A 25,656-nucleotide genomic window follows, 5' to 3' on the forward strand; every position below is an offset into this window, starting at 1 on the left:
TATAAAGCCCTGAATGGTTTAGCACCTCAGTATTTGAATGAGCTCCTTTTACAGTATACTCCTCTACGTCCGCTACGTTCTCAAAACTCAGGCAATTTGATAATACCTAGTATATCAAAATCAACTGCGGGCGGCAGATCCTTTTCCTATTTGGCGCCTAAACTCTGGAATAACCTACCTAACATTGTTCGAGAGGCAGACACACTCTTGCAGTTTAAATCTAGATTAAAGACCCATCTCTTTAACCTGGCATACACATAACATACTAATATGCTTTTAATATCCAAATCCGTTACAGGATTTTTAGGCTGCATTAATTAGGTAAACCGGAACCGGAAACACTTCACATAACACCGTACTTTCTACATCATTAGAAGAATGGCATCTACGCTAATATTTGTCTGTTTCTCTCTTGTTCCGAGGTCACCGTGGCCACCAGATCCAGTCTGTGTCCAGATCAGAGGGTCACTGCAGTCACTGGAGGCCCATGGTGGAAATAATGGGGGAACCATCACTAGAGGCGGAAGATGTTTATGGGTGGGAGTTGGGGGGGAAGCTGTTTCTCTTCCAATCCTCTTCATCCAGACATGCTAATACTCATCACTGGAGCAACATTAGCTGCAATTTCCATGTATTTTCTAGGTCCAGTATTTGGTCACATTTAAAGTCCAGTGAAGATGAAGACAGGCAAAGTTTCAGGCTAGTATTTTATTAAGAAGAATATAAAGATCCATATACAGAGGTCCAGACACAGAGATTCAGTAATAATTATTTTTTTTTTGAATGGCTAAACATTGAAACTTTTTTTTTTATTAGCCTATTTCATTTTTTATATTAATGTCAGCATGAAACTGAAGTTGTGACAGTCCTTTTGCAGTAAGGGTTCAGTGGCAGCCAAAAGTCAGTTGCTGGCAGCTGCCAAAGCTGGAGGATCAGGACATCCAGTCAGAAAGTGGCAGCAGTGTCCGCAACCAATCAGATGCCTGTGATGGGCAGTATGCATCCATACGTCTCCTGCTGCTAGAATAATATAAAAAAGGTTGTGTTCACTTATTACAAGAACCAATTCAAACCTCTTTCAGTTACCACAAAGTGGAGCAAGTAAAGAATTTATAGTCCATGAAATCTCATGTGGAAAAACATTTTTCCTTCACTCTGGGCCAAATTCCCTTTGTTTTTAACCCAGCCCCATAGGCAGCCAAATCACCCTGCAGCCCAAAACTGGTCGCCTACTGAAGCTAAGCAGAGTTTAGCCTGGTCAGTACCTGGATGGGAGACCTCCTGGGAAATCTAGGTCACTTAGAAGAGGTGTTAGTGAGGCCAGCAGGGAGTGCTCACCCTGTGGTCTGTGTGGGTCCTAGCACCACAGTACAGAGATGGGGATACTATGCTGTCAACAAGCACTGTTCTTTGCATGAGATGTTAAACCGAGGTCCTGAATGGTCATTAAAAATCTGTGGTCTGTGGTCATTAAAAATCCCAGGATGTCTTTCAAAAAGAGAAGAGATGTAACCGCGGCATCCTTACCATATTTGCCCATTGGCCTCTGATCATCATGGTCTCTTAACAATCCCCATATCTTCTGATTGGCTTCATCACTCTGTCTCCTCTACACCAGTAAAATTCTGGCGCACTATGGCTATGTCGCGTCATCCAGATGGAGTGCCAGTGTTGGGGGAATGCATTACAAATAACGTGAGTTATGTAATCAGATTACTTTTTTCAAGTAACTAGTAATGCATTACTCTTTAATTTACAAGAAAAAATATATATATAAAAAAAGTATCACCAGTTACTTTGTTTTCCCATTTATTGACATACTAAATGTGAATTTATTCTTCCCACTCGCAAAAAACAGATTTAGTATTAATCATAATTAAATAAAAAAGTGAAATGCAAACTCAGAATATGACACAAACCTGCAATAATTAAATAACACAAATCTAATCTCATTTTATTAACTAATGTATTTGCGGCTGACCTTTGATGATCCAGTAAGCAAAAATGACTTTAAATAAACTAACAATTGTGCTTCATTGTTTTTTATTGCTGAAGAGTGTTGAACCTTCTTCTCCTAGTCAACTAAACACAAAATAATAAGTATAACTAAAAGTTTGTTTAACTTAATATATGCACGTGCAAGTTTATGTTGATTAAACATGCACAAATGTTTGTACAACTTATTGACCTTTAAGTTGAGTAAACTCAAAAATCTGCTGAAGCTGGTTGCCTTAAAATCTTAAGTTGGTCCAACTTATGATTTTTTACAGTGTGTGTTCTACTGTATAGACGTGAATTTACTTTTCCTTCAGCCTGAGGCTTATTCATCACACTTTTTGGTGTGAAAGGGCTTTCACATTTGCTTTAAATAGAACTTCTCATATTAAAAAAATTCAAACCCTGATCTTATTTAAAAAGTAACGTGAAAGTAACACAAAAGTAACATAATGCATTACTTCACCTTTATTTTTATTTATATAGTGCTTTAAACAAAATACATTGTGTCAAAGCACTGAACAACATTCATTTGGAAAACAGTGTGTCAATAATGCAAAATGATAGTTAAAGGCAGTTCATCATTGAATTCAGTGATGTCATCTCTGTTCAGTTTAAATAGTGTCTGTGCATTTATTTGCAATCAACTCAATGATATCGCTGTAGATGAAGTGTACTTCATTCCATAACTTGCGTTCCTCCATTTTTAGGGAGTAACACAATATTGTAATAGATGACTTTTAAAAGTAACTTTCCCCAACACTGGATTTTGCACACTGGTAATGGATGAAGAGATACCCCCTGAAAATGTAAAGCGCTTTGAGTGTCTAGAAAAGCCCTATATAATTGTAATGAATTACATCCCAATAAATTTAACATTGTATATATATATATATATATATATATATATATATATATATATATATATATATATATATATATATATATATATATATAACAATAATAATAAACCGACCTTGATGTCACGGTTGTGCAACAACCAATCACTGTTCCACTGTCACCACATTCCCAGAGCGTTTTTGTTGTGAACTATAAAATTACATCAATCCAAAATAAACATTAGCCGCTTCTTCTTTGCAAACACACACACACACACACACACACGGCTTCAGTAATTTTATGCTGCACTTTTGGCTACAGACGATTCACTTCCTGAATAGCACATTCTCTTAAAAGACTGCTTACCGACAGATTTTAATGTTTAGCAAAATTTCAACTGATATGATGGGGATTTTTTGATTTTGATTTATTTATATATTTTGGAGTTCCAGATAAGTTGACTGCGTGCAATGACACGCACTAGCTGGAGGGGAGGAGTCTGTGTTCACGCAGACAGACAAACACTAGATGAAACTGAAAATAAGAAGATCGGAGACAAGAGCGACATCATCTTTAGGTAGGCTAATAAAGCTCGTTGTTTCTCAATACCGTGTTTTATTTGATCTTTTTACATATTCCCTTTACATACATATGTAGAATGGCATGGAGGCTGTAGAATGACGGTTGAGAACTAGCTACTTTCTCCTAAAGATGAGCTGAGCTGTAAAGGTTGTGTGTGAGGCAGAGGTTTGGGAGAATAACTAGCTAGACGTGAGGTACAACACTTTGGCACATGTATAAACATATCCTGACTGTCCCCGAGAATGAGTTACTCAATCATTCGCTCAAGTGATTAGTTGAGCAATTCTGATTTATTGAGTAAAACTGTGTGCCCTTATTTGGTCGATTCTGCGAGACGATCTTTTATTCAGATTAGATTTGAACCGCTAGAGGAAACGACGTACAAATATAAGCAACGTAAGTTGGAATACTTTCGGACTGAAAAACATTTACACTAAATATACACCAATCGCTTTATTATTATAACTGAGAAATGCTGATTGGATGGCAAAAACAGATCTTAAATGTCACGTCACCTGGATCTTTGGGTATTTTTGTAATCTTTTCATTTACAGAACAAGTGTCTGAGCATAAAATAGCACATGTAAACGAATTATGACGGTGTCATAGACTTGCATTCAGAAGATAAAAATACATTATTTCATATCCTTATCTAGGCTTTGTAAATATACATTTGAGAAAATGTACAGTATGTTCAAAATGTGATCAATGTCCCACATGAAAAAAAAAATACTATTGTAATTTATAGTAAATACTGTAGTTTTTTAACCATACTATAGTATATGTGTAAAGTAGTAAAGTGTATTATGTTGTATATATTGTAATATTTATAACACTTTGTTAATGAATGCTAGAGCATTCTGTAGTATTAACTAGTTAACTGATAAACTAATAAATACTGTAGTATACTTTAGTTTTTACTACAGTGAACTGTAGTGTATTCTAGTATTATTACTGTATACCCTATAGTTGTAAAAAACCTAGTACAGTATTGGGGTAAAGTCATTTGTTTATATTACAATAGTTATATTACCACAGCAACTATAGAATTACTACAACAAATTAATTGATACTTTACTATAGTTTGGTTCAAAACTTCTATTGTATTTACTATAGATTAATATAGTATTCTCTTCCTGTAGGCATACAATAACCTTGGAAGAAGACGTGTACAGATACTCTCCAAGATGCCAGAACCAACTGTTGCGATGATAACCACGCCATTTTACCAGCAACAGCAGTATGAAGTCTCCAGGTTCCTGAAGGTCAAGCCACTGGCTTTGGGGGTAAAACAAACTTGTCATGTTCTGTGTTGGTTTTAGGTCCTGTTACTCTTTATTTCCTGTGTCCTTTGTTTCCATTATCATCTTGTTTAAAGGGACACTTCTCCCTAAAAATAAAATTTTGTCATTAATCACTTACCTCCATGTCGTTCCAAACCCGTAAAAGCTTCGTTTGTCTTCATAACTCAATTTAACATATTTTGGATGAAAACCGGGAGGCTTGTGACTGTCCCATTGACTGCCATGTAACTTACACTGTCAAGGTCCAGAAAAGGATGAAAGACATCGTCAGAATTGTGCATCTACCATCAGTGGTTCAACTGTAATGTTATGAAGTGACGAGAATACTATTTGTACGTGAAGAAAACATGAATAAGGACTTTATTTAACAGTTTATCTCTTTTGTGTAGCGACATTTTGGAGAAACGTATGCTCTTCCATGTCAGCCGCGCTGCTCAGATGTGCTGTTTTTGTTTAAATCAAAGTGTAAATACATGTAGAAAAGTATCCTTGTGTTGCGGCTGACACAGAAGAGCATACGCAGTTTTTGTCCAGCTCAAATTCTCCAAAATGGCGATATGGTGATGCAGAGAGACATAGAGGAGAAACATTTTTAATAAAGTCATTATTTTAGTTTTTTTTGTGTGCTAAAAGTATTCTCGTCGCTTCATAACATTACAGTTGAACCACTGATGGCAGATGCACTATTCTGATGATACTTTTCATCCCTTTCTGGACCTTGACAGTGTATTTTACTTGGCAGTCAATGGGGCAGTCACAAGCCTCCCGGTTTCATCCAAAATATCTTAAATTGTGTTCGAATGACGAAAGAAGCTTTTAAGGGTTTGGAACAACATGGGGGTAAGTGATTCATTTCTTTTTGGGGTGGAGTATCCCTTTAAGTCTTCATTTATTTTTGTGAAGTATTGTGTTTATTTTTGTATGTAAAGTTATCTGGTTTCTGTCTCCTCCTGGGTTCATCTCTGTGATTTTGTTAAATAAACCAAGCTGCATTTAGATCCACATCTCTTCTTCTTGCCTCGCCGGTGTTCAGTGTGTATGGATTTACTGGCACTATATCTTATGTTTTTGTATTGCAGATTTTGGAAATATTGATAACCTTATTGAAACTCTGTTTGATAATCTGGAAAAAGAATTTTATCCTTATCTGGTCACCAGTCATTGTAAGTTAATCATTTCTGTATCAGTACAACATTATACAGAGAACAAAAACTAATTTCTGTTCCATTTCTATTCTGCAGTTCTTCATAATTGGAGCTATAACAGTCGCAGCTGCACACACACGTAAACCGCGTCTGGTAAGTGTCTACGTCACTGTCTTGAGAAGAAGCAATAGGCCTATGTTTAAGAATGCAAACATTAGGGGAATTTTATTCATTTGTTTGTTTTGTATTGTAGGTCAAAACCTCACAAATGCTCAGCTTTGTGAATTGTGCGGTAGTTACTTTCTCCCTCCGTGTTCCCTTTATTTTCCGTTGGGTAAGTGGTTACACTAATACAGTATGTGTGTGTCTAGTAGGCTGGGTATTTACACAAATTTCAATTCAGTTTCACAAGCTTGCGATTTGATTCCAATTCAAATTAGATTCAATGTCGATTCATTTGGATATACACTCACCAGCCACTTTATTAGGTACACCCCTTCAACTGCTCTAGTCAGCAGTTGAATTATCCAAATGAGGGTAATTTAAATGTACAGTGGGTATGGAAAGTATAAAATTTTCTTAAAATTTTCACTGTTATATTGCAGCCATTTGTTAAAAGCATTTAAGTTCATTTTTTTCCTCATTAATGTACACAGCACCCCATACTGACAGAAAAACACAGAATGGTTGCTGAAATGTCACATGATCCTTAGTATTCAGAAACTTTGCTCAGTATTTAGTAGAAGCACCCTTTTGATCGAATACAGACATGAGTCTTTTTGGGAAAGATGCAACAAGATTTTCACACCTGGATTTGGGGATCCTCTGCCATTCCTCCTTGCAGATCCTCTCCAATTCTGTCAGGTTGGATGGTAAATGTTGGTTGAGAGCCATTGTCAGGTCTCTCCAGAGATGCTCAATTGGGTTTAAGTCAGAGCTTTGGCTGGGCCATTCAAGAATGGTCACGGAGTTGTTGTGAATCCACTCCTTCGTTATTTTAGCTGTGTGCTTAGGGTCATTGTCTTGTTGGAAGGTGAACCTTCGGCCCAGTCTGAGGTCCGGAGCACTCTGGAGAAGGTTTTCGTCCAGGATATCCCTTTATTTGGCCGCATTCATCTTTCCCTCAATTGCAACCAGTCGTCCTGTCCCTGCATCTGAAAAACACCCCCACAGCATGATGCTGCCACCACCATGCTTCACTGTTGGGACTGTATTGGACAGGTGATGAGCAGTGCCTGGTTTTCTCCACACATACCGCTTAGAATTCAGCCCAGAAAGTTCAAGTATCTTGGTCTCATCTGGCGAGAGAATCCTTCAGGTGTTTTTTTTTGCAAACTCCATGCGGGCTTTCATGTGTCTTGCACTGAGGAGAGGCTTCTGTCGGGCCACTCTGCAATAAAGTCCCGACTGGTGGAGGGCGGCAGTGATGGTTGACTTCCTATAACTTCCGACTAGGAAGGGTTCTGGTCGCCCCAAACATCTTCCATTTAAGGATTATGCAGGATACACTGTGCTCTTGGGAACCTTAAGCGCAGCAGAACCTTGGCCAGATCCTAGCCTTGACACAATTTTGTCTCTGAGCTCTTCAGGCAGTTCCTTTGACCTCATGATTCTCATTTGCTCTGACCTGCACTGTGAGCTGTAAGGTCTTATATAGACAGGTGTGTGGCTTTCCTAATCAAGTCCAATCAGTATAATCAAACACAGCTGGACTCAAATGAAGGCGTAGAACCATCTTAAGGATGATCAGAAGAAATGGACATAACCCTGAGTTAAATATATGAGTGCCACAGCAAATACTTATGACCATGTGATATTTCAGTTTTTCTTTTTTAATAAATCTGCAAAAATGTCAACAATTCTGTGTTTTTCTGTCAATATGGGGTGCTGTGTGTACATTAATGAGGAAAAAAAATGAACTTCAACTATTTTAGCAAATGGCTGCAATATAACAAAGAGTGAAAAATTTAAGGGGGTCTGGTTTGAAGTGCTTTTGGGCTTGATACTATCATGTCAGTATGGGCCAAAATCTCAATATTTCCAGCACCTTGTTGAATCTGTGCCACAAATAATTAATGCAGTAAGGCAAAAGAAGCTCCAACCCTGTGCAGTGGAACAGTGGAATATAGTGCAAAAATGTATAAAACTGCTCCTCTCCAGAGTAGTCTATTTTTTCCAGCTGAGTAACTAGTTTATGGCCATTGGCTTTTCTGAGGTAATCATTACGTGATATATTGTTTACAAGCGGTTTAGTTACCTCGTGTATATTGTGACACTGATAGTCTACAACCATTTCACAGTGTCTAATCTGTCTTTTAAACTCTTTAGAACTGCCAACTGGTTTTTGAGTCATATTTATGATTATATTAATCCCTGTTTCGCTATTAATTAGGTTACTTCAGATGTGTTCTTCTACATCCCTGTCATCTGTGATATCCTGATCTTCATCTTATCTCTTGTTGTTGCCGTAACCTCCTGTTCCTGTTGCTGCAGACCAAAGGTAAACATTATCAAAGGATTAAAACATGCTTTAAAAAATCTGATGGAATAGTTTGTATAACTGACATCATGTTGGTTCTCTCTCAGTCAATCCCTGTCATGGTCAGTTATATGACCACAGATTTGCCTGTCAACCCCATCATGCCGATGGGCCAGCCGGACGCCTATGCTGTGGCCCCGGTCCCACTGGCGCCTCTGCCAAATCACGGTCACGTCCCCAATGCATCTCCACCAATGTATAGTCCAGTACCAACTACACCTCCATCCAACTACGAAAAAGTCTCAGATGCACTTCCACCAAACTACAGTCCAGTCCCAAGTACCCCTCCACCAGCATATGAGGTAATTATGAGCATTTCTAAGTAAGTGCAGACCTACTAAATCAGAAAATATATTTAAAAATGGTTAATACACACAAATAATCTCAACCTCTGATTATATTTGCTGTATTTGCCGTACTGCACAGCTCTGATACACTGTGTTCTGTTATTGCAGCATGAAGATTTTCAGGCCAGAAGATGAATAATATCTTCGGAATGTTTGACGTTTGCACAATTTATGGTGTTGGAAAACCAAAGATTATACTTTAGAAGTTTGTAAATCGAATGGATGAGAAACATGCCTCAGAGTCTTACGTTTTCATTATGTTTCATTTGTTGTATATTTCCCCAAATGACTGTTTTGTTTGATTTGATTTTATATAATAAATTGGCAGTTTTCTTAATTTATGTGCATTTTCTACTTTTTAATTCAACACAGTAAACGGCACACGATTGATTTACAGACAGACTTAACATTTAAAATCTTATCTTAGTGTTCAAAGTGTACTTTAAATTAAATAGTAATGTTGTAATTTGCATCACTCAAGCAAGTGGTTTGCACAATCAAGTTATAAATTGACTATTCATTAATTTTTAGAATTATGGTCTGAAGATAGAATGACAATTTTAGATTCTAATTTGTGTTTGACCTGTGCTGTCACAAAATACTATTTCCAGCCCTTAACTTCTAGTACAGCATAACCTGTTCAGAAATATTTCAGAAGACCTGAAAACAAAACACTGCATATTCACATTAACACTTCATTTCAGCATGAAGATGGGATTAGATGGCCAGAAAACTACTCTGTGGGTCTGATTACCTGCTCTATTATTTAGTTCAGATCACAGCTAATAAAATCAATGAAAAATGTTAGAATACTGTAATTAAATTAATAAAGTAGATGAATATCTGATTGCATAGGACAGCCTTTCATGCTAATTTATTTCAAACAGTATTCTCACAACTGCGTTATAGTGTTTTATGAATGCATTTGTGCAACTAGATATTTAGATCTCTCTCCTTTAAATTAATAATCAAAGCCTAACAAATTTATGTTCTGTTAAGCTTATTTCCACCACAGAGTAAAGAATAAAAAAGCATATTAAGAGATACAAATACTTTTTTCTTACAATTGTGAGATTATATTTTGCAATTTAGATTTTTTTTTTTCCTCAAAACTGCGCGTTTATATCAATTGTGAGAAATTTATCTCAATTCAGACTTCATGACTCAGTTCTGACAATAGCTTTTTTCAGAATTGTGAGATAAAATGCAATTATGAGTTATGAAGTTCATACAGATATACAGGTTCTGGTCATATAATTACAATCAAACAGTTGATTTATTTCACTAATTCCATTCAAAAAGTGAAACTTGTATATTATATTCATTCATTACACACAGACTGATATATTTCAATTGTTTATTTCTTTTAATTTTGATGTTTATAACTGACAACTAAGGAAAAACCCAAATGAAGTATCTCAGAAAATTAGAATATTACTTAAAGCTGCAGTAGGTAACTTTTGTAAAAAATTTTTTTTTTTTTACATATTTGTTAAAGCTGTCATTATGTCCTGACAGTAGAATATGAGACAGATAATCTGTGAAAAAATCAAGTTCCTCTGGCTCCTCCCAGTGGTCCTATTGCCATTTGCAGAAATACATCGCTCCCATTAAGAAGCAACCAATCAGAGCTGCGGTCCGTAACTTTGTTTGTGTTCAAAATGTAGAAAAATTTATATAATAAGCGAGTACACCATGAATCCATTTTCCAAACCATGTTTTTAGCTTGTCCTGAATCAATAGGGTGCACCTATAAAAAGTGTTTATATTTGGACTATTTTAGATTGCTTCGGGGGTACCGCAGCAGAGTAACCCAGTACCTTCGTGATTCTTCATAGACATAAACAGAGAGAAGTAGTTCCGGCTACGATGTTCTTCCGCAAGCAGTTCTGTTTATTAACCGCTAGAGCGTCAAAAGTTACCTACCGCAGCTTTAAGACCAGTTCAAAGAAAGGATTTTTAGAAATCTTGGCCAGCTGAAAAGTATGAACATGAAAAGTATAAGCATGTACAGCACTAAATACTTAGTTGTGGCTCCTTTTGCCTGAATTACTGCAGCAGTGCAGCGTGGCATGGAGTTGATCGGTCTGTGGCACCTCTCAGGTGTTATGAGAGCCCAGGGTGCTCTGATAGTGGCCTTCAGCTCTTCTGCATTGTTGGGTCTGGCATATCACATCTTCCTCTTCCCAATACCCCATAGATTTTCTTTGGGGTTAAGGTCAGGTGAGTTTGCTGGCCAATTAAGAACAGGGATACCAGTCCTCAAAACCAGGTACTGAAACCCATGTCTTGTATACGTCTGTGTGTAGTGGTTCTTGAAGCACTGACTCCAGCTGCAGTCCACTCTTTGTGAATCTCCCCCACATTTTTAAATGGGTTTTGTTTCACGATCCTCTCCAGGGTACGGTTATCCCTATTGCTTGTACACTTTTTTTCTACCACATCTTTTCCTTTCCTTCACCTCTCTTAATGTGCTTGGACGCAGAGCTCTGTGAACAGCCAGCCTCTTTTGCAATGACCTTTTGTGTCTTGCCCTCCTTGAGCAAGGTGTCAATGGTCGTCTTTTGGACAACTGTCAGGTCAGCAGTCTTCCCCATGATTGTGTAGTCTACAGAACTAGACTGAGACACCATTTAAAGGCTTTGCAGGTGTTTTGAGTTAATTAGCTGATTATAGTGTGGCACCAGGTGTCTTCAATATTGAACCTTTTCACAATATTCTAATTTTCTGAGATACTGAATTTGGGATTTTCCTTAGTTGTCAGTTATAATCATCAAAATTTGAATTTGAAAATATATTCATTTGAAATATATCAGTTCACTTTTTGAATGGAATTATTGAAATAAATCAACTTTTTGATGATATTATAATTATATGACCAGAACCTGTAGAATTGTGGGATAAATAGTTGCATTTACTTTTTTATTCCATGGGAGAAATAATAATCTGCAATTGGTGATGAATAAAAAAACATGCAAAACATGTTTAAACTGAGTTTCTCTTACACTGACTGGAGGGGAGGAGTCTTTTCATATTTATTTTACAAAGATGGACCTACTAGATAACGTGAGAATGAAAACAGCAAGATTCAAGAGCAACACCAACATCAGGTAAAGCAATCTCTCGATATAATAATTCATGTTCAGGTTTATGATCAGCTCCATGGTTTCTATATATATATTTGAGCGCTACATTCTCTTTAAAGAAAGATTGTGTTGGGCTGGCAGAGGATGGCTAGAGATGAGTAAAACTTCTATTCAACATATCTTTTCATAGCGTCACATGACAGATTCTTTTAACAATAGGCTTCTGTTTTAAAATTTCCCAAGTTTCCTATTGTTTTTTTTTTAGTCAAATATAGTGGCTTGGAAACAGATGGATAACTGACTACAACAGTAGCTTGTACTACTAAAGTTTAGGTGTAATTTTCTAGTCGTCTATTTATTTTGCATACATCTTAAGGTGGTAAAAGGGGATTTGTTACACGTGTGAATAAATAAATGTAATTTGCTATATCAATCTATAGACTACTCTTTATAAACCATATAAACACACCTATTTTGCCACTTTTCCCCGGACCATATTAGTAGCCTATATTCTGGTGATGTTGACTGGATGGACCAGCACCAGCCTGGTTTGACTATGGGCACACTTGGCACATTTTCCAATATGAAACAAATTTAAACGTGATTTAATAATTAACCCCGGCTGGGACATAGTGTCCAAAGATGAAGAAACACCCAGTTACAGTTACATAATCAATTCAATTGAATTAACTCGTTTAATGAACTGTTGTATAAAAGCAATGTCATATCTATATGTACATACTGTATTATGAGCCAGCCAGGCTGATGTTCAGACCTGCATTCTTTGGTCATGTGTCGCTGGGTAAACCCATGGGTTATGATTGTGATTGACAGGATAACGTTGCAGCCCTCTACATTCTTTAACACCACAGGAATGCTTTCTCTTTGTTGTTAAGCAGCTCTTCAGGTAAATCCTGACTCCCTTCTTTGAGAAGGACAGAATGATCAGTGAAACCTTGTTTCTCCACACTCAGTAAGCTTTGGGTGACGAGAAAGACAAGACGTGCAAAGACAAGATACTCTCTTTATTTTCAAAGATGCCAAAACCCGCTGATGAGATGCCAACCGTGCCAGTTCACCAGCGAGGGCAGTATGATGTCTCCAGCTTCCTGAAGGTCAAGCCACTGGCTCTGGGGGTAAAAACACACTTCTGTTCCACATCAAGAGAAGTATTCAGTGTTCATGAAGAAACAGGCACTCAGTCTTATGTTTTTGTCTCACAGATATTGGAACTATTGCTAGCCTTACTGGGACTCTGTTTGACAATCTGGAATGTCCGTTTTTCTCTTCTCTGGTCACCAATCAGCGTGAGTCGATCATCTGAATACCAAAATAATATTATACAATGAACAAAAACTGAATTCTGTTCCATTTCTGTTCTGAAGTTCATTTTAACTGGAGTATTGACAGTCTCGGCAGCAAGAACATGTAAACCATGTCTGGTAAGTGTCAGTTTTAATAAAACGTGTAATATTTTTGCTTGAGGGCAACTTCATGGGTTTTATCTTAAAACAGATCTTCTGTACCATAGGTCAAATCCTCACAAATGTTCAGCTGTTTCAATACGGCAGCAGCTGCTGTGTCTCTACGCTTTCATTTTTATTACAGTTGGGTAAGTGGTTGCTTTGAATCTCACACATGTACAAATATATGTCTAGATTCAAACTATTTCTTGTGTTACCAGACATAGATGAAACTTGCCTTGCCTTATATATTGTGATGGAGATAGTCTACAACAATGTGTCATAGCCCATCCTCTATACTGTTTAGATCTGGCAACCGGTTATTGATTCATATTTTAGTTCATAATCACTGTGTGTCTATTATTTGATCAGGGTGTGATCTGTTTTCTCCTGATGGCCTGTGATACTCTCATCCTCATCTTCTCTGTCACTGTTGCTTTATCCTTCTGTTGCTGCTGCTGCAGACCAAAGGTAAGATTCATCAAGAGCTTAAAGGGTTAGTTCACCCAAATAGCAAAATTATGTCATTAATAACTCATCCTCATGTCGTTCCAAACCCGTAAGACCTCCGTTTATCTTTGTAACACAGTTTAAGATATTTTAGATTTAGTCCGAGAGCTCTCAGTCCCTCCATTGAAGCTGTGTGTACGGTATACTGTCCATGTCCAGAAAGGTAAGAAAAACATCATCAAAGTAGTCCATGTGACATCGGAGGGTCAGTTAGAATTTGTTGAAGCATCGAAAATACATTTTGTTAAAAAAAATAGCAAGAACTATGACTTTATTCAGCATTGTCTTCTCTTCTGGGTCTGTTGTGAGAGAGTTCAAAACACTGCAGTTTGTCATATCCGGTTCGCGAACGGACTATTCGATGTAACTGGATCTTTCTGAACCAGTTCACCAAATCAAACTGAATCGTTTTAAACGGTTCGCATCTCCAATAAGCATTAATCCACAAATGACTTAAGCTGTTAACTTTTTTAATGTGGCTGACACTTCCTCTGAGTTCAAACAAACCAATATCCCGGAGTAATTCATGTACTCAAACAGTTCATTGACTGAACTGCTGTGAAGAGAGAACTGAAGATGAGCCGAGCCAGATATTGAGCGAAACATTGACTCGTTCTCGAGTCAAGAACTGGTTGCATCAGTTTTCGGATCATCGGTTGTTCTTTCGGACAGTTTGATTCAATAAACCGGTTGAAGAAAACGGTTCACCAGTTCTTTTGCACTCAACATAATGGCGTCATTGGCGATGATTGCCCTTGATTCAAGCCTTCGGTTTACCTGGGCTCATAACATTAGCACAGAAACAGTTCAGAATCAATCACCAAAAGAATCAGTTCAGTTCAGATGCTCTGTGTGTCGGTCTGCTTCACACTGAATCACACATGCGCAGTATCATCAGCTCCTCTGTTCTCGAATCGGATACGTCTGACAGAAACGGTTCTTGACTCGTGAACGAACCGTTTAAAACGATTCAGTTCGATTTGGTGAACTGAATGAATCGTTCGCGAACCGGATATCACTAAACTGCAGTGTTTTGAACTCTCTCTCACAACAGACCCAGAAGAGAAGACAATGCTGAATAAAGTCGTAGTTTTTACTATTTTTGGACCAAACTGTATTTTCGATGCTTCAAAATATTCCAACTGACCCTATGATGTCACATGGACTACTTTGATGATGTTTTTCTTATCTTTCTGGACATGGACAGTATACCGTTCACAGCTTCAATGGAGGGACTGAGAGCTCTCAGACTAAATCTAAAATATCTTAAACTGTGTTCCGAAGATAAACAGAGGTCTTACTGGTTTGCAACGAAATGAGGGTGAGTTATTAATGACATAATTTTGCTATTTGGGTGAACTATCCCTTTAAAAATGTCCCATCTTGAAAAAACTAATCCTGAAGATGTGTAACAAATATAACTTTGGTTCTCTCTCAGTCAAGACGTGTCGAGATCAGTTACATGAACGCAGATTTGCCTGTCAACCATGTTGTGTTCATGGGCCAGCCGGACCCGTCTGTAGTGGTACAGTCCTTTAGTTCAGTCATGTATGTGCTGGCTGCACCTCTGCCAAACTACAGTCCGGTCCTAGATATACCTCCACCAGCCTATGACCAGATCTCAGCTGCACCTCCACCAAACTACAGTTCAGTCCCAAGCGCTCCTCCACCAGCATATGAGGTAACTATGAGCATTTCTAAATAATGCCAGGAAATCTATTCATAACTTATAATGGTTCATACCAATTTAAAACCTTTAAACACTCAGAATTACTTGCTAACATGCTTTAACTGTTGTACTGCACCGCTCTGATACACTGTGGTTTGTTATTGCAGTATGAAGATTTACAGACCAGAAGATGAACCAGATCTCAGTCGGTGTTTACACATTGGATCATGGGAGATGGAAAACCAAAAAATATTTGTATAAATGTGTAAATTTATAAATAATATTACGACGAAACAAATAAATTATTTTTGAAAATCAAATCTGTGAGTGCTTGTTGTAAAGGAATGTTGTCACATAAAACCTAATAAAACCAGTGAAGTCAAAAGTCACGCAAAACTGTTTAATGTTAAAGTAAGACTATTTTAAAAACAACTACATAAGTTTAATGTGCATGAGGGGTTTTCCATTTTATTACGATTGTTTTTCTCTAAAAATGTTTAATGGTAAATTAGGTTTTTAATGGTAAAAATAATTCATTGTTGGCCTGATCTGCAGCTCTATTATTCACTTAAGCTAATAAACTTAACTGCAACTAAAATGTGTACATAACCTATAAATTAGATGATTATCTGAATCATGTATAACCGTATCCAAACTAAACAGTTATTTTACTATAGCTGAGATACTATTACAGTCATTGTTAATATCTTGAATTCATGTTTTCGTTTTAATTGTAATTTAAGCTTTTATAGCTTCAGTTAAGTTTCGTTTTTGTTTCCGTCCTTTTTGGTAGATTTTGTTGTTTAAAAATTGTATTGTCAACATAGTTTTCATTTGAGATAATTTAGTTTGATACTTCAGTACTTCAAGTTAAACTAAATGAAAATAATAAAAGAAGTTCAAGTTTAGATATATCATATCATTTTATTTTATTTCAGCTAAAGCTCATGTCCAACATTTCTAATGTTTTATCACGGTTTCATTTTTAGATAATAACCCCGCTCACAGCTGTATGTCTACATCTTAAGGACCACAATGGAAATAAGCCTATGGGCTTTTTGTGTTTTTATCCTTTTGAACACTTCGTGTTGATTGTTGTTGTTCAATAAAGTACTCAATCAAAAAAAAAAAAAATGTTATAGATATTTGTGATATTCAGATCTCTCTCTCTTTTTAATAAATATTAACTAATTTAAGTAAACTAAAAAGATACATTTCTCATTGAGAAGACTAATGGAAAAAACAGTGTGTATCAAAGAAGCTTAAAAGCTAAGCGTGCAAACATTTGTTAAAGGGTTACAGAAAGAACTTTGGGTGATATTTAGCAAAACAGTGTTTTAACAATCCTCTTAATGATTATTTAATACTTTTATATTATAGATAATATAACTAAGAGTCTATTTGTCCTTGGCTTGCCCATCAGAGGCTTTTTCTTTGTCTCTCGGCACTCTCCCCATGTTGTAAAACTCTGCGTTAGGTCTCATGTCAGTCAGATGGGCCATGCGGTTCGACAGAGCAAAGAAGGCAGCAATGGCAGCAATGTCCCAAATATCCTCTCGGTCAAATCCATGAGCCTCCAGCGTGCTGAGATGTTCTTCAGTTACGGTTTCACTCCTGCAGACTGTCAGAGCAAAGTCCAGCATGGCCTTCTCACGCGCGCTCAGCTCCGCAACCCTGTAATTAACTGCAACCTGTGCGACCAGACACACATTATCTATAATATTCTAGGAATACTGAGTCTGAGAGGGTGGTGAACAGTTTAACAGTATGTTTTGCTAAAGTTTTAGGTACCTGATCAGCCAGCATAGGTTTTTTGGAATAGATGCGGTGCAATGCACTGTGGGATACCACACAATACAAGCAGTGATTGTGAGCACTGGTCGCAACAACAATCAGCTCCCGGTCCGCTTTTGACAGACCACCTGTAACTCAAGTAAAATAAACCACATTATTATCACACCCTGATCCCTTAAAGCATTAAGTTATCTACATATAACATCAAATTTGAATTAAAAGCAATGAATGAAATAAGTTCTAGACTGTAGGTCTCCTATCTCACCATGTTTTTGAAACTAATAAGAAACTATAAAAACTGATTAAATTTCACTGAAAAATCTACTAGTGACCATTAAGCATGGATAAAAGGTCATACCACTTTCTTTGTTCATGAGGGCATTATAATAAGAGAAGAAAGCCCGAAATTCAGCAGGACGATGGGCGAGAACCTTGAAGACATTGGGCAAAAACCCTCCCTGTAGATGAAAATGGACATCTTCTATTAGTACTGACACAAACGTCTTCATATTTTTTGAGTAAATTAAGATATGTAAACCTTCTGTTCGACCTCCTCCATCAGCTCCACGATATCAAATGGCAGGTTCTTCTTGTTTGGCACTGGGTACCGGCTGATGACCTCTGACCCTCTGCTGCTGCTGCTGTGTCTTGTGTGACTCGCTGCTGTTTTCACAACTACTCTGCTTGCTGGGGAAAGTGAGTACTGCGAAGGACAGGGCTTGTTTTAATAATGTTACATGTATTATATCATTTCATACTAATAAACAACTTGATGTCAGTTTCCAAGTTCAACTCTTCAGTGCAGAACGATATGTATGTTTATGATTATAATGCAGTGACAGACAGATGTACAGCTGCACGCATGCTTTCTTGCATGACATTAGATTTACTGCTGCTTTGAAGCGATATCTGAATAATTCACAGTTCAGAGTACTAGCTCATTTAAAAACCTTACCAATAACCCCAAATTTGAGCGGAGGCTAAGCTTCAAAACGCTTCGTAACGACATTGTTAAACTTTATCGTATAAAGGACGATGTGTTCCGTGTGTTTATATCTCGAGCAGTGGCTGGTTCAGAGTCATATGCGCTAAAAGCGCAACCAATCAGAGAGTCATATTCTGACACGCCTCACGAACATTCGACCAATGAAACCATCCCGTGGAGTTACATTTTATTTCCTGTTTACACCGCTGAAGGAAACGAGAAGCAAAGCATAATAAGAGACACCACGGAAGTGTAGCGTCAAAGTAAAAGCATCTTTATGCGTGAGAAAGAGAGAAAGGAAAATAAAATAAATAAATAAAAAACATTTTAAAAACACAAAAGATCTCGAATTATTTTTATATTCAACTGTAGAAAACATATAAATAACATGTATAAAAATATGACATTGTCAATAAAATATTGCAATTTTGTTATTTGATTAATATTTGTAAATACAAAATAAGAATATAATTATATTAATCAAGCTTTGAAATAAAATAATTCAATTAATTTCAAATATTTTAACATTAATATAATATATCGTTAATATTGGATGCTGGAGAATTCAGTTGCTTAACGCTAGAGCCGAACAACAACAACAATAATAATAACAACAATTAATAACTGTTGTATTATTATTCAGATATATAAAAGTTTAATTAATTCCCTAGTGATAAAAGGTCTGCGCAGGGACCTTTATTTTGAAGTTCTCTTCTTCTTTAAACGCACTCATGCGAAACTGACTGTAATGTTTTTGGGGGGTTGCCGTTTTCTGTTAAATTCTTATCCATCTTATATTAGAATTTCTTCGGCATATTTTCACATTTTATATAAACGCACACTAATCTGATTATGGGTGGCCACGGGGTGATGTCAGATGAGGTGTCTCTGGATTATTCGGTTCATGAAGCCTGGAACGAGGCCACTAATGTTTACCTGCTGGTCATTCTGGTCAGTTTCGCCCTGCTGATGTACGCCAGAAAGTAAGCGTGCATTCAGTTTCATATTCATTACTAACACGATAACAGTTGAACTTGTAAACACCAGACGTCTCCTCTAATGTTAACCATGAGTGTCTTCTGTTTTCATCCAGAAACAAGCGGAAGATAATGCGGATCTTCACTCTTCCTCCAGCAGCGAGCAGCTCCTCGGAGCACAACTTCTACGACAGTCTGCAGAAGGTCCGGCTCAGACAGCAGCTGGAGATGTACTCACTCGGTGGGCTGAGATCATCTCTATTTCTGTTTAAAAACTGTCCGTCTTTTTGTCCTTTGGAAAATATACCATGGAACATTTATCATAGTTCCTATCACAATATCACCAAGTTGGTACACTTATTGTTGCTATACACCAAATAATAAAAATAAAAACAAAACCCCTATTAGATAGAGACAGCTTCTGTGTGAAGGATATACTATATTAAATTGTTATTATAGACCTTCTACTGTATATGCATTAGGTTCTATTAGTTAATTATTAATATCATTTTAATATCCTTTTGAAATACATCAAATATAAAATAATAACATTGTTGCATTTGATCTATCTATCTATCTATCTATCTATCTATCTATCTATCTATCTATCTATCGCTCTCTCTCTCTCTCTCTCTCTCTCTGTCTCTATTAGAATATTTTAACATGTCATTTATTCCTGACTTTTCATCATCATTGCTCCAGTCTTCAGAAATCATTGCAGTAAGCTGATTTGCTACTCAAGAAACATTTATTACGGTGTTGAAAAACATGTGCTGCTTAATATTTTTGTGGAAACCATGATACAGAAGATTGGAGTAAGTACAATAAAAAGAAAGATAGAAATAAACAAACTTTTATTCAGCAAGGACACATTAAACTGATAGTAAAGACATTTATAATGTTTCAAAAAATGTATTTGAAAGAAATGCTGTTCTTTTAAACATTATTCATCAAAGAATCCTGAAAAAGGTGTGTGACTGTTTCCACAAAAATATTATGCAGCAGAAATTGTATTTAACATTTATGTAGCAAGAACCACATAATAAAAGCCATAATTGATAACTGAGCATAAAATCAGCATATTAAAATGTTTTCTGAAGGACCATGTGACACTGAAGACTGGAGAAATGATGCAGGAAATTCAGCTTTGCATCAGAGGAATAAATGACATATATTAAAATATATTACAATAGAAAACAGTTATGTTATAAGCAGCTTTGGTGAGCACGAGAGACTTAAAGCATATATATAAAAAATCTAATTATGCCAAACTCATTTCACACTTGTTTATCACGTGTCCATTTCTCAACAGGTCAGGGTTTGTCAAAATTGTGAAAATTATTTGGAAACTTTTTTTAGATGAAGTTGATCTGTGCAAAACATTAATTGAACAAAAAACCCTGAAGAGAATATCATGACACGGTTAATTTTTTGTTTTAATAATAGGATTGTACGATTGTTACCAATATTTTTTTTCAAATGCTTCTTTTGTGTCTTTCCAGCTCGTAAATATGAGCAGCAGCAGCAGCAGCAGTCAGACAGTGTGCAGCTGTCGATGGAGTGATCTGACCAGAGGAGGCGCTCTTCACACACTAATGCTCACTTCATACCTCTCAGTCATTCAGAAGTGCTGTTTTTATCACCTTGTGATATGATTTTCCTTTAAGAGCATCGATGGACTGTGAAACAGACTGCTCTCTGGTGTTGGAAGTGAAATAGGATGTATAATATTTCAGTGTTTCATATGAGTGACAAACACATTGTGTGCCATAAGGTTGATCACTGTTTGGGATCTGCATCCAAACACTTTACCTGTCCTCAAAAACATTGTTGCAAAATTCTATTTAAGCTTTTGAAAGTGAAGATGTTGAGAATACCATACTCTGATTCTAGGTACCTTTTTTCAGATGTCTCATATTGCCCTCTAGTGCTAGATGACATGCATGTCAGTTGTTATAGGCTGTAAAATATGAACCTGCTTAAAATAAAGATGTTAATATTAAAAACATATTACTGAGTCTTAATTTTTAACATTTGCCAGTATGTATCCATAGCAAACTGTGGTAAGAAAGCGCTTCCCCCACTCTATATTAATACATTATTAACTGTAGTCGATACAATGTTCTAGAAATAAGTTCCAGCAGCTTTAAACAGCTTTAGTGTGAAGGTTGTATCAGCAATGCTTTGTCCTGTCCTGACCGCACTTCACTGGAAGTAGTGATGACATGCACTAACATGGGGGCAAAAATCCCAAAGATTTACATTTAAGGAAGTATTTGAATTATATTCATAAATCAGAATATCATGGAGCATGGAGGAGGGGAACGTCATATGATTTGGGATATTAAGTAACCACCTAGCAACTGTCCAAAACACATTAGCAAACATATAAAATGCCATGGGATCATTCTGATGACTCTTTTATGGGCAATCACCTCTCACTTTTTGTTTTTTCAAGTGTTAAAATGTAGTTTCTTTTCTCGTTTCAAAAACATCGGATGAACTAAGTGCAGTAAACGAGTCCAAGTGATAGAGAAGTGCGAAATGAAAAACATGGAGTGAGAAATAAAAAGTTAAAAGGTGTGAGAGAGAATCACAATCCTGGCCGGTCTCGCTTTTGTTTTAGTTGCTTTAGTTCTTTTTTTTTGGTCTTTCTTTCATGTCACTCATCCATCATCCTCTAGCTTCTGATCCGCCGTGCTATCATTTCCCCAGATGAATCACAGAACGCTAAAGAAATGATGCCTTAGTCATCTGCCTCCCCCTCCCGCTGCTTCCTCTTGTGCTTTCCCACTGGTCTCTATGGAAATAAGATGAACAAACTCTTCTCTTTATCATTTTTCAACCTACAATAATCCTAATTTTATTCTACAGGATATCTGCTTTTGCCTTTTCTATTAAACCCTGAGAGTCTCGTTGCCAAGTTTGCGCCGTTAGAACACAAACAGAGAGTTTTAGAAGAATCTTCACGCAGCTTTTTCCAAACCGGCCAAGCATCAATAAGCATCATAACAGCAGTCCATATGACTCATGTGCTATATCCACAGTCCCCTGAAGTCAATAGCTGGTGTGAGAAAAATAACAAAAGCTCGAAAAACAAATAAGGAATAAGGTGACAGGTTTGACGCCACTGATGTTTGGTTAGAAAACACAAGAACCAGTGGTGGTTATCGGTGCCACTAACGTCAAAAAGCACCTTATTTGATTCGTCCAGTAGCGCATGCGTCATGCGGATGGTTTTATGAAGCTTTTTTGTCTCTTGACAGACATATAAATGAGCTGTGGGAAGATTCTTCAAATTCCTCTTTTTGTTTTCCACATGGGTTTGGAACGACATGAGAGTGAATAGAGTTTGGGGCGAACTGTTGCTTTAACACTTAAATAACACATTGTCCCTCGATCTGTCTCTCTCTTTCCTTTTTTTTTTCGGTCTCACCCCATCTATTGTTTAACAAACACACAGACCGCTGAATTCCAGGTACTGACGCGTGACATGCATCAACACAGATCTTAACCGCTCGTGCTGCATCCATTTGCAAGCTCAAACCAGAAAAAAAAGAAAAAATCAATAAACCAGAGGAAAAATAAACCAGCAGGATTGAGGAGCAACGTTCATGGCCGCTGGATTTCAACACGTTCATCAGCGTATGGTTGATGTTTACAGTCTGGGTGTCGTCCTCTGCTCTGTCTCAATCCACAGTGCTGTTCTGAGACCTGTGGCTGCTTGAAGCCCAGACAGATGTAAACATGGCCTGACCGCATGCACTGGCTCCAGGCCAGCAGCTGACAAAAACAGCCTGGAATGTCAGTGCCATGGCCCCCGTCTCTGGCCCACTGCCACAAGGCCCACAAACCGGTCAATGTTAAACAGAATCACTTTATTTAAAGGCACGACACAAGAAGGTTGTGATCTGCTTATACAACATGCTTATGAATAGTATAAACATTTATAAATGCTGTGAGTAAGCAACATTTGAATTGGAATAACTGTTTATGAAACCGCAGCACACAGAATTTGAATGCATTATGCTGCTTTCTCTTTAGAGTACCATCCAGACCTGTTACGATTATTGTTATTATTTAATGTGGCTGTCCCCTCTGCTTTTTATAAAGTTCAAAAAGCTTCAGACAGCCTCCAGTCTTGGAGGTCGCATATTAGGTTACATCTAAACTTGTAGTGCACAGTTCGATCAGATACCTTATCAGGACTACATTTTTAAATTAAAAATTAAATTAAATTTATGCATTTAACAGACGCTTTTATCCAAAGCGACTTACAATGCATTCAGACTATCAATTTTTTACCTAATATGTGTTCCCGGGGAATCTAACCCACAACCTTGCGCTTGATAACGCAATGCTCTACCAATTGAGCTACAGGAACACTAATTTTAAGCATGATTGTGGCATTGTTTTTATACAACAGTTCAATCAAAAAGAAACTACATTTTAGACACAATAGTTTTGATCAGGCAATGAAAATAGTTCCAAACAAACAAACCCTCAGCATAACATGAATGACTCATTGGTTTTGAACAAATCCGTTTAGTGAATGATTCATGACTCGCTAAAAAACCTTCAGCTGTTTCATTTATGAATGAATTAATTTGCATTATTTAATGAATCAGTTGAGTGAATGATTCACTCATAAAATCTGTTAGCTGTTTCATTCAGGAATTAATTTCCATTTTTTAAAAACTGATTGAGTGAATGATTCAGTGACTCACTCATAAAGACTGTCCGCTGTTTTGTTCAGGAATAATTTCCATAAATATAAAAAAAGTGAATGATTCAAGTCAAGTCAAGTCAAAACACCTTTATTTATATAGCACTTTAAACAAAATACATTGCGTCAAAGCAACTGAACAACATCGATTAGGAAAACAGTGTGTCAATAATGCAAAATGATAGTTAAAGGCAGTTCATCATTGAATTCAGTTATGTCATCTCTGTTCAGTTTAAATAGTGTCTGTGCATTTATTTGCAATCAAGTCAACGATATCGCTGTAGATGAAGTGACGCCAACTAAGCAAGCCAGAGGCGACAGCGGCAAGGAACCGAAACTCCATCGGTGACAGAATGGAGAAAAAAACCTTGGGAGAAACCAGGCTCAGTTTGGGGGCCAGTTCTCCTCTGACCAGACGAAACCAGTAGTTCAATTCCAGGCTGCAGCAAAGTCAGATTGTGCAGAAGAATCATCTGTTTCCTGTGGTCTTGTCCCGGTGGTCGTCTGAGACAAGGTCTTTACAGGGGATCTCAATCTGGGGCTCTAGTTGTCCTGTTCTGCACTGTCTTTCAGGGCAGTAGAGGTCCTTTCTAGGTGCTGATCCACCATCTGGTCTGGATACGTACTGGATCCGGGTGACTGCAGTGACCCTCTGATCTGAATACAGACTGGATCTGGTGGCCACGGTGACCTCGGAATAAGTGAGAAACAGACAAATATTAGCGTAGATGCCATTCTTCTAATTATGTAGAAAGTACATTGGGTGTTATGGGAAGTGTTCCTGGTTCCGGTTTACCTACTGTAATTAATGCAGCTTAAAAATCCTTTAACGGATTTGAATTCCTCATAAGGACTGTCAACTGTTTAGTTCATGAACTAATCAGCATTAATGAATGAAATGTTGGGTGAATGATTCAGTGAATTACCCATAAAGAATGTGCACTGTTTAGTTCATGAACAATTTAGTGGTTTTAAATGAATTGGTGAGTGAATGATTCAATGACTCACTCATAAAGACTGTTCACAGTTTAGTTTGTAAACCAGTCAGCGGTTTTAAATGAATTGTTGAGTGAATCATTCAATGGGCCCTATCTTGCACCCAGCGCAATTGACTTTGTACACCGACGCATGTGTCATTTCTATTTTGCACCTGCGCAAAGCGCGCTTTTCCCTCCACAGAAGCACGTCGCTAAACTAGTGAATGAACTTGCGCTCCCTGGGCGGTTCAGCGCAAAAAAGGAGGCGTGTTCCGGCGCAAACAATCCCTGGTGCTATTTTGCTGTTCCATTAAACAATTGCGCCACTGACCAGAAAAAACCTAGTCTAAAGTCAGTGGCGCGTTGCGCGTTGTTTATTATGCTATTTTAAGGGCGCATGCTTGACCATAATGTATAGCGTGCACAACGCGCATACACTTTGCTCATGTAATCTACACAGATGCAACAGTTATTTTTGCATATCATAAATTGTTACACTAAAAAAAAATATTAACACATGAGATGACGGAAATCATTGTGGTGTATTTTGGGTGGGTTTCTCCCATCCCCATACAACACAACTTCTCTGTCTTTCACTGCTCTTACAAGAACATCAGTCTCCTCGGCTGTGAACCGCTCCTGGCGTGCGCCTGGTAAATACGCCATAATAATAGCAATCCATAATGGAACTTGCGCACCTGCTTTTAAAGGGAATGT

At 37.3% G+C, this 25,656-nt stretch overlaps 4 protein-coding genes and 1 long non-coding RNA gene across 7 annotated transcripts; 3 read left to right on the forward strand and 2 right to left on the reverse strand.

Moving 5' to 3' along the window:
- The first annotated feature begins 3,215 nt into the window (after nt 1–3,215).
- LOC127971315 (uncharacterized) lies at nt 3,216–9,089 on the forward strand. 2 transcript variants are annotated; one of them, XM_052574212.1, is made up of 8 exons: nt 3,216–3,412; nt 4,560–4,703; nt 5,801–5,884; nt 5,963–6,019; nt 6,120–6,200; nt 8,259–8,366; nt 8,453–8,707; nt 8,861–9,089. In XM_052574212.1, exons 2-8 carry the CDS (start codon nt 4,605–4,607, stop codon nt 8,885–8,887), a joined length of 711 nt encoding a protein of 236 aa, XP_052430172.1. In that variant the 5' UTR covers nt 3,216–3,412; nt 4,560–4,604; the 3' UTR covers nt 8,888–9,089. The 2 variants fall into 2 exon arrangements, with proteins under 2 accessions (XP_052430172.1, XP_052430173.1); XM_052574213.1 differs by having other exon boundaries at nt 3,384–3,813.
- Nucleotides 9,090–12,724: 3,635 nt separating this feature from the next.
- On the forward strand, nt 12,725–15,782 carry LOC127970898 (uncharacterized). 2 transcript variants are annotated; one of them, XM_052573603.1, is made up of 7 exons: nt 12,725–12,974; nt 13,062–13,145; nt 13,224–13,280; nt 13,370–13,450; nt 13,674–13,772; nt 15,250–15,492; nt 15,648–15,782. In XM_052573603.1, exons 1-7 carry the CDS (start codon nt 12,876–12,878, stop codon nt 15,672–15,674), a joined length of 690 nt encoding a protein of 229 aa, XP_052429563.1. In that variant the 5' UTR covers nt 12,725–12,875; the 3' UTR covers nt 15,675–15,782. The 2 variants fall into 2 exon arrangements, with proteins under 2 accessions (XP_052429563.1, XP_052429562.1); XM_052573602.1 differs by having other exon boundaries at nt 12,876–13,145.
- LOC127970900 (uncharacterized) lies at nt 12,849–14,027 on the reverse strand. The gene is made up of 2 exons (XR_008156688.1): nt 13,087–14,027; nt 12,849–12,968 (listed from the first exon to the last, which is right to left on the reverse strand). It is a non-coding gene; the product is annotated as an uncharacterized LOC127970900 (long non-coding RNA).
- An 84-nt stretch (nt 15,783–15,866) lies between the features above and the next one.
- Nucleotides 15,867–18,386, reverse strand: si:ch211-175m2.5 (uncharacterized protein LOC568697 homolog). The gene is made up of 5 exons (XM_052573604.1): nt 18,230–18,386; nt 17,813–17,977; nt 17,633–17,732; nt 17,272–17,402; nt 15,867–17,171 (listed from the first exon to the last, which is right to left on the reverse strand). The coding sequence occupies exons 1-5, from the start codon at nt 18,281–18,283 to the stop codon at nt 16,878–16,880; spliced, it is 744 nt and encodes a 247-aa protein (XP_052429564.1). The 5' UTR covers nt 18,284–18,386; the 3' UTR covers nt 15,867–16,877.
- A 585-nt stretch (nt 18,387–18,971) lies between these two features.
- Nucleotides 18,972–21,244, forward strand: LOC127970965 (small integral membrane protein 19). The gene is made up of 3 exons (XM_052573680.1): nt 18,972–19,242; nt 19,353–19,477; nt 20,739–21,244. The coding sequence occupies exons 1-3, from the start codon at nt 19,112–19,114 to the stop codon at nt 20,798–20,800; spliced, it is 318 nt and encodes a 105-aa protein (XP_052429640.1). The 5' UTR covers nt 18,972–19,111; the 3' UTR covers nt 20,801–21,244.
- The last annotated feature ends 4,412 nt before the right edge of the window (nt 21,245–25,656 follow it).

Source organism: Carassius gibelio, chromosome B14 (genome assembly GCF_023724105.1).
Source record: "Carassius gibelio isolate Cgi1373 ecotype wild population from Czech Republic chromosome B14, carGib1.2-hapl.c, whole genome shotgun sequence".
NCBI lineage: Eukaryota > Metazoa > Chordata > Actinopteri > Cypriniformes > Cyprinidae > Carassius > Carassius gibelio.

Excerpts from the sequence above, each read along its gene's own strand:
- LOC127971315 (XM_052574212.1), top strand. The coding sequence starts at position 4,605 with ATGCCAGAACCAACTGTTGCGATGATAACCACGCCATTTTACCAGCAA. Across the intron at positions 6,201-8,258 it reads TTCCCTTTATTTTCCGTTGG|GTTACTTCAGATGTGTTCTT; the intron begins GTAAGTGGTTAC and ends GCTATTAATTAG. Across the intron at positions 8,708-8,860 it reads CCCCTCCACCAGCATATGAG|CATGAAGATTTTCAGGCCAG; the intron begins GTAATTATGAGC and ends CTGTTATTGCAG.
- LOC127970898 (XM_052573602.1), top strand. The coding sequence starts at position 12,876 with ATGCCAAAACCCGCTGATGAGATGCCAACCGTGCCAGTTCACCAGCGA. Across the intron at positions 13,773-15,249 it reads GCTGCTGCTGCAGACCAAAG|TCAAGACGTGTCGAGATCAG; the intron begins GTAAGATTCATC and ends GTTCTCTCTCAG. Across the intron at positions 15,493-15,647 it reads CTCCTCCACCAGCATATGAG|TATGAAGATTTACAGACCAG; the intron begins GTAACTATGAGC and ends TTGTTATTGCAG.
- si:ch211-175m2.5 (XM_052573604.1), bottom strand. The coding sequence starts at position 18,283 with ATGTCGTTACGAAGCGTTTTGAAGCTTAGCCTCCGCTCAAATTTGGGG. Across the intron at positions 17,403-17,632 it reads CCTCATGAACAAAGAAAGTG|GTGGTCTGTCAAAAGCGGAC; the intron begins GTATGACCTTTT and ends CTTGAGTTACAG. Across the intron at positions 17,172-17,271 it reads AACCTATGCTGGCTGATCAG|GTTGCAGTTAATTACAGGGT; the intron begins GTACCTAAAACT and ends CTGGTCGCACAG.
- LOC127970965 (XM_052573680.1), top strand. The coding sequence starts at position 19,112 with ATGGGTGGCCACGGGGTGATGTCAGATGAGGTGTCTCTGGATTATTCG. Across the intron at positions 19,243-19,352 it reads CTGCTGATGTACGCCAGAAA|AAACAAGCGGAAGATAATGC; the intron begins GTAAGCGTGCAT and ends GTTTTCATCCAG. Across the intron at positions 19,478-20,738 it reads GCTGGAGATGTACTCACTCG|CTCGTAAATATGAGCAGCAG; the intron begins GTGGGCTGAGAT and ends GTGTCTTTCCAG.